General features: G+C 35.3%; 1 protein-coding gene across 1 annotated transcript; it reads right to left on the bottom strand.

Moving 5' to 3' along the window:
• Window positions 1-148: 148 nt before the first annotated feature.
• On the bottom strand, window positions 149-6,453 carry LOC127639614 (ras-related protein Rab-11B-like). The gene is made up of 5 exons (XM_052121725.1): window positions 6,314-6,453; window positions 3,627-3,822; window positions 2,724-2,917; window positions 2,556-2,636; window positions 149-1,494 (listed from the first exon to the last, which is right to left on the bottom strand). Exons 1-5 carry the CDS (start codon window positions 6,351-6,353, stop codon window positions 1,349-1,351), a joined length of 657 nt encoding a protein of 218 aa, XP_051977685.1. The 5' UTR covers window positions 6,354-6,453; the 3' UTR covers window positions 149-1,348.
• Between the last annotated feature and the right edge of the window lie 1,765 nt (window positions 6,454-8,218).

The raw sequence follows: 8,218 nt of genomic DNA, 5'->3' as shown, positions 1-8,218 counted from the left end.
GCAAGTCTATGGGGTAAGTGGTTGCTCCATTAACTTGCATTCTAAATGCATTTTTGTACACACAATTCGTTTTTACTTAACGATTCAAAATAATTTTCTTTGGTAAAGGTACAATGTTTAACTTAAAAAATATACTGTATGTGTAATAATTGTGCGTTTTATTTAACAGTATTTCCCTTTAAAGAACATGTGACATGGAAACCAAATACATCCCATGAATAATGCCAACCACGAAGCACATGACACTTATTCTTGGTGTATATTCGGATATACAAAATGTTGCATAATGTTACACGTAAAGATAAAATGCCTTGTCATTCCAATTGTTTTATTTTATTTTGATGTAATCTGATAAATGGCAAAACAGCTGTTTTGACTTCATGGATGTGTAAATGTCATATAACCACACTTGGAAAAATGCATCTTAATCACTGTATGGGAAAACCCAAGGCATTTCTACATAAGGTTTTAGTCAAACAATCCAATATTTAGTGACTTTATTCACAGACCAGTGAGAGAACTGAACACCTAAAACACTGTGAATCATTGCATTTTCCCATTGAAGAGCTTTAACACTCAGCAATGCAGTGAATAATTTATATATAACTGTTCTTTGAGTAATCTGTTAATTATTTTAATGAAATTCTTAATAGATGCATTCTCATAACTGCAATATAGATATGGCAAACAGAATACATTGATCAACTTGCGCAAATTCACACCCTCAACCCTGCAGTAAATATTGCAGAATAGGACCAAGGGTGTGAAGCCTGAAATGTTTCAAGGTATACTTCACCCAAAAAATAACATTTTCAAAATCATTTGCATTTTTGGTTGAACTACTTCAATTTGAAATCAAGATCACAGCTGAATGTATGATCCAGACATGATAAACTTGCCGACTGGCATTTTCTGAAGAACCTGCCCTTTCAAGCCCAAGTCAGAGGTCCCCTCTGATATCTGGGTCAACAGACAGCAGGCTTTTAGTGTGGATCCCAGAGAATACCCATCAGAGCGGCTGGAAGCCGTGGACACACTGATCCCTCACCATCCCTTTTCCACAGGAGCGGATCACACGATCAGCGCCCAAATAATCACTTTCGATGAAAAACATTTTGCTGTGCAAACATGAATTCAAACAGTGGATAATAGCAAAGAAAGAAAAACAGAACAAACTAACAAGAACCCCGCCGAAAAAAAGTTAAAAGGAATGTCACATAGAAATTCAAGCTTCTATGTCTAGAATTAGCATGGTATTCACAATGAGGATAAAGCTGTAGAACAACACACAGGGGCAAAGCTGAGATAAATAGAGGGTAACACAAGAGATAGCCCAAGGATGGGGGGGTCACAGATTCTGACAGCACTGAAATTTGTTGCCCTTTAACCCATCAGTAGTGGGCGGCATGCTGATGTCCACTACATTGTTGCCCGGAGACTCGTCGTGCATGGACCTGTCAGAGATCTGCTTCTGTGATACAATCCGATAGATTTCTGGAATAAAAGGATCATGTTACACTGAGAGACAACGGACATTTGTTTTATTCACTTGGAACCAAAATTCATGCATTAGCCCAAAAACAAATGCATATTGTATGAATATATGAATTTTATAGAGATAGTTCTCCCAAAAATTACAATTCTCTCATGATGGCATCCCAGATGTGTATGACTTTCTTCTGTTGAACACAAATTACCATTTTTAGAAGAATAATTCAGCTCTGTAGATTCTCAAAACCCAAGTGGATGGGAGGCTAAATTTGAAGCTCCTAAATCTACATAAAGGGAGCACAAAAGTAATCCATATGACTCTAGTGGTTAAATCCACATGTTCAGACACAATATGATAGGTGTGGGTAAGAAATAGATACATTTTCAAGTAATTTTTTATCATAATTCTCCTCCCTGCCCAGTAGAGGGCAATATATAAAGAATGTGAATGAGAAGGAGAATGTGCATTGGAGACTGAGTGAGCAGGTAGGAGAATTTATAGTAAAACAAATGACTTAAATATTGATCTATTTCTTACCCACACCTATCATATCGCTTTTAAAGACATGGATTTAACCACCACAGAGTCGTCTGGTGTACTTTCCTGTTGCTCTTATGTAGAATTTGGAGCTTAAAAATTTTGGCACCAATTGACTTGCATTGTATGGACCAACAGAACTGAAATATTCTTCTAAAAATCTTAATTTGTATTCTACAGAAGAAAGACAATCAGACAGATCTGGGATGGTATGAGGGTGAGAATTTTCATTTTTGGGTGTACTATGCTTTAAGGTATGCTGCATTTTTCCACATGCTGTTCAGCATTGGGTCAGTTAGTAATCCTCTACAAATTACTTCACTAAAAAGAAGTTATCATTTTACTAATTACTTTCAAGTTACTTTCAAAAACAAAAAAGAATTATCCGCTCACTAAATATAATCAGTGTATAATGTGCTGATGACGAAATCTTCATCAAACGCACACGAGACATAGTGCCACGTGGACAACCAAAGTATACTTTAGCTTTTAGAGTGAACTGGTCACTAAAACAATCAGCGCCAACCTGCAAGTATGTTTTTGAATGCCTCCTCCACATTTGTTGAGTCCAAAGCTGATGTTTCGATGAAAGAGATATTGTTCTTCTCTGGATGACATAAGATGAGAGACACTTTAATATCTTAACTTACATTTTTTGCTTAAAAAAATAAAACATTTAAGTGGAGACACTCACCTGAAAAAGCTCTGGCCTCATCAGTTGGAACAGCCCTGAGGTGCCTCAGATCGCTTTTGTTGCCCACCAGCATGATGACGATGTTATTATCCGCATGATCCCGCAGTTCCTTCAGCCAGCGCTCGACATTTTCGTAAGTCAGATGCTTTGCAATATCATAGACGAGAAGAGCTCCGACTGCACCTCGATAGTACCTTTAAAGGAGATAAAACATAAAATACAAATTCAGCCTTCTTGGGCCTGAAAGTATTTTTAATTGGGTTCAAAAAAATATTTTATAAGGGAGTTCTAAGCCATTGATGAAACCAACCAGCTCTGAGGTGAATCACAACATTATAAACATTGATTTGAAGCAAAAAAGTATTTGAAAAATCAGACAAAAAGTTGAAAATACAAGACTGAGTAGTTAACATCTTAACTGATGGAATAAACTACAATCCCATAAAATATTGTGAATAATGTAATCAAATTAAAAACAATGGATATATTAAACCATTCATTTAAACTATTGATTATAAGTCTATTTAACGAAATATATTTTAAATATATTTTTGTTTTCTGCAAATCTTTGATTGGGGGGATCATTTTATTTTGTATCATAAAAAAACAACACAGGCTGATGGCTTTAATAGAAGCATATACCACCGATTAACACCTTTGCAGCATACAGTAGGTCTGTCTTTAAAGGTATATAATGGTAAAAATGAAAGGCATTTTAACATCAGGAACCAGACTGTTTTGCTCAATTGAAAAAACCCATATGGGTCGACCACTAAAATACACAAATAAAACTGGATGTACAATTTACACCAATATTATACCGACACAAGCAATCAGGTTTTACAATCACTCAATTATTGCATTTTTGGATAAGAAATTAACGTATAATACTGATGTACTCACGCTGATGTGATGGCTCTGTAGCGTTCTTGTCCTGCTGTATCCCAGATCTGAGCCTTTATAGTCTTGCTGTCCACTTGGATGCTGCGGGTAGCAAATTCCACACCAATGGTGCTCTTGCTCTCTAGGTTGAACTCATTCCGAGTGAAACGGGACAACAGATTACTCTTCCCTACACCAGAGTCTCCAATGAGTACCACTAGAACCAAAATAAATAAGGAAATGTTAGGCAGTTTTGTTATCTACTGCCACTTCCATCTGATAGACATCATAGCCATCACCATCTGGATTCCAATTTACATAGGTCGAAGAATGTTAGAAGGGAAACGGCATTTCAGCCCATCAAGGAATGTTCCGAGTTCAATACAAGTTAAGCTCAATCAACAGCATTTGTAACAATGTTGATTACCACAGACTTGTCCCTTGTTTATTAAAAAATAAAAATATAAAAATAAAAATTAGCTGTTTCAGTGAGGCACTTACAATGGAAGTGAATGGGGCCAGTTCACAAACGTTAAAATACAGTTTCAAAACAAAACATAAACATTACACATGTTAACATGATTTTAGTGCGATAAAATTGCTTTACGGTGGGCTACACAGACACGACAACAAATTTGACACTATTGGATGGACTATAACTTTGCACAGAAAAGGTTAGCAACCGTTTTTATCACATTAAAGTCTTGTTTACACGCTTAGTGTTTATGTCTTGTGGCTATACTTTTGAAATAGTGAGAGTATTTGAATGTTTATGAACTGGTCCCATTCCCTTCCATAGTTAATGCGTCAGTGTGACTCAATTTTTGCTTCTTTGTTTTCTGTAAAACACAGAACAAAAAATTATTTTATGCAGTCAATATCAACATGTCACAAATGCTGTCCATGGAGCTTAAATTGTGGTGAACCCAAAACAGTTCTTTAAAAGTAAACCACTGACCAAAGTTTGCACCCAAAGCATGTACATTGTCATCATTTGCAAAGCAGAAACACACTAGATTAGGCAGTAGCCTGGATGCTTGTACATGGGACCATAGAGATAAGGTAGAAAGACAATTTCCAAAATATAATCTAAAAAACACACACACACGCACGTACGCACACACACACACACACACACAAACGCGCGCACGCACACGCACACACACACACACACACACACACTCATTTGCCCCTGCTCCATCAGTTAAAAAAACTCAGAAACACCATAAATATAGCCTACAACTATTGAAATTGTATTTAGAACCAGAAATACATAGAAAATATCAACAAACTCAAACTGCGTCCATTCCAACACGGTCATCATTTTCTCATCATGAAACCTGAAGCAATTGACAAAATGGTTTAAGATCAATTGGGGAACTAAAAGGAGCCTGTAAACACAGTCAAGACAAGAAATTGTGAGAATAACCAATGTGGCACACCCCTAAAAGGCCAGCATTTTGTGGTTTTCTCGCCCATGGTGAAATGGTCAAATTTCACTTTTAAGTTTGGTGTAAAATCAGGATACCGTAGCGAGGATGAAGACGACTTATACAGTATCTCTATGGAAACAAATTGATTTAAACCTATCTGGGTTTAAAGGACTACTCCGGGTAGGGCTGAGACGATTAGTCAACGTTATCGACAACGTCAATCTGTAACCTCGATGTTTGCATTTTTGTGGTAATCAATATTATGCCACAAATGCTGTCGATTGACCTTAACTTATCTTGAACCTGAAAAAGTCCTTTAAATAGGAGTCATCTACATGCAACATGTCAAGTAACAACAATTTTATTTGGCTGCTTAGTCATTTTGTGCTGTCTCAATCACTCAAGTGGCTGCATAAGCAACAATCTTGATTTACTGTAAATAGACTGCATCTATTTACAAAATAATCAACTTTTCGAAGGTGCAATTTAAATAAATTAATATAGCCTAATTTGAAAAGCTAATATAAACAAAGTGAAGTAAAAACACGTCACAAATGTATTGTATTGTATTGGAAAAGGAAGTTATTTTTACCCACTACCATGTAACAGACTTATTACGTAACGTCAGTATCAACTTGTCTATGATGTCAACATCAACTTGTTTATGATGTCATCAAACATTTCCTTACAGGGTTCTTCCCTCGGTTTAATGATTTACCCAGATTTCGGGTTGTAATTGAGGCCTTGCCACAAAAAAATTGCTTACAGATGCAAGTTAATTCCTAAATTCTGCCAGTTTAAATATAAAGAAACGTTTCTTGTGCAAGTAACGGCAAAACGTTTCCTATGGCCCAAGCACAGTATTTAGCAACACATATTACTAAACGACTAGCGAAGTATTTGATGACATTAAAGGTGTATTTGAAAACATCACTGAAGTAAATTGAACATATTGTGCTTACTTCACAAGGTGCAAACTGAATATATATATAAAACAGCTACTTAATTTTTTAGTTAACTTTAGCTTAATGCACATCTTGGCAGCTAGCTTGCTAATACCATGCTAGCAAAATTAAACGATCTCGTAAACACTATCGAATTATAGAATCTATTTATATGTATCAATATGCTTTAAAAATGTTGAATAATCGAAAGTACCAAATCATTTAAGCTAAACTTGATAGCTACAGTGATCAGGCCACTTAAAGTTTTGGTTGATAATAAAGGAAAACAATTCACATTATTCTTTCATATATACCGATATGAGTCACTGACCTTTAAATAAATAATCGTATTCATCTTCACGGGTCCCCATTTTTGGTTTACCGCACTAAAATGTTGTTGTTAGCCGACGGATCTCTCTTGATTCCCACCGGCAGGAAGGAAACTCGCTCGGCCTCGAGACTGGATGGGTGTGCACGCGCACGCGCATCTCCACCAATTAAAATCCGACTAATTTGAACGGAACGACGAACCGACGAATCATCGCCTTTGATCTGGAACCTTGGAGAAAGCGAAGGGTGAAGGACAATGATCGAAAACGGGTGCAACGAGTCAATGACGTGAGACTGATTATTTATTTTTGTCCAGATCTATTAAATTATTATTATTATTATTAAATGCTTTAAAAATGTAATTTAAAAAAAACAATTAATTAAATTAAGCCCCAGAAAAGAATATAACCTTAACTGAAAACATGTTAATCATAAAAGAGGTCAATTCAATTAATTTTTTTGTTTTAAATTGCATTTGTAAAAAAATATATAATAATAATGTAATAATAATAATTCATAGCTGCCAAGTCTCACGCTTTGACCGTGATACTCACGCATACAACCAGTTCACACGCTCACACCTCGTATTTCTCACGCTGTGAATCCCCAGAAAGTTAAAATTGCTTCTTTTTTTCTCTCTCTTCTTCTTCTACGAATACATTTCCTCTCTTGTCTTCACTTGTGCTTGCTTAAAGCCGGTATATCCTTTTTGCACGCACTTTACGTGAAATCAAAGATTAGGTCAAAGTAACCATAATACTGCTGGCATAGCTATTTTGACATTTTTGATGATTTCATAATTTTTCGGCATAGTTTCTGTGACAAATGGCATGACTACTATCTGTGTACCCCTGCTTTCTTTTATTCCCCACCATATTAAGGCTATGTGGCTATTTTTGAATTTATCTCAATAATGAATGAATGTAATAAATGATGCTCCTAATATGTTCTTTGCTTTTAAACGTGGGAACTGAGTTGCCCTTGCAGGTGTGATACAAAAATAAAACGATCACCTATTTGCTTCGCTTATTCTTTTTAAATGTAGACTACACTTAGGATCTCCACCTCCAAAAAACAACCAAAAAAATTAAATATATATATATATATATATATATATATATATATATATATATATATATATATATATATATATATATGAATGCATGTACAACAGTGTAGTTGTGAATATAATTTAGATGGAATATAATTTTGGATGCAATTAGTCCACATCTTAATCAAATCACTGTCCAATTAACAAAATGGTAATAAGTAACCTGTCCAGTAGTCTCAAACCAGCCACGTGTCACACTAAAGAAGAAATCAAGAAGACAAGTGTGCTCTGAGACTAGTAGCAAGGCAACCATTCCAGGAACATTTATTAAACTGGAAGTGTTACTTTACATTTGATTAGTCACATACTTCACTACCCTCAAATGTTGCTGTATTTATTTTATTTCTATTAACCATTGTTAGCAAAATGTACAGCTAACATAAATATCAATCTTCAATCTAGGAACAAAATATAAGTTTTAAGATACAAAATGTAATTTTAGTATATAGTTTATAGTTTTATGAACACTTTTTTTTCCACAAAACTTTAATTGGTTAAAAAAACTAGACATTTTACAAAACCTAAAACTACAAGACAATACAATACAAAACAATATTTACCCAGATCTGCCCCATCAGTTTGCTTGTTGAAGGTGAGGGTTGTGCAGGCAAGACATACAAATATTTGTTTTGTCATATTTTTCCTGCATGAAAAACTCCATGTCCTCTATTCTCTCAATGGTGAAACAAAGGGAGCCTGGATTTTGTCCTCATCCATTTCACCTTCATAGAATATGTTGTCAATAAACAGGTCCCGCATTGTTATGGCCAACAAGGCATCATCCTCGTTCATTCT

The sequence above is a fragment of the Xyrauchen texanus genome, chromosome 48 (assembly GCF_025860055.1).
Source record: "Xyrauchen texanus isolate HMW12.3.18 chromosome 48, RBS_HiC_50CHRs, whole genome shotgun sequence".
In the NCBI taxonomy this organism is placed as follows: domain Eukaryota; kingdom Metazoa; phylum Chordata; class Actinopteri; order Cypriniformes; family Catostomidae; genus Xyrauchen; species Xyrauchen texanus.
This window is presented reverse-complemented; position numbering and strand designations above follow the sequence as displayed.

Coding starts and splice junctions, on each gene's coding strand:
- LOC127639614 (XM_052121725.1), bottom strand. CDS start 6,353: ATGGGGACCCGTGAAGATGAATACGATTATTTATTTAAAG. Junction 3,823..6,313: donor ATACGATTATTTATTTAAAG/GTCAGTGACTCA, acceptor TTTTGGTTCTAG/TGGTACTCATTGGAGACTCT. Junction 2,637..2,723: donor TGAGGCCAGAGCTTTTTCAG/GTGAGTGTCTCC, acceptor TATGTCATCCAG/AGAAGAACAATATCTCTTTC.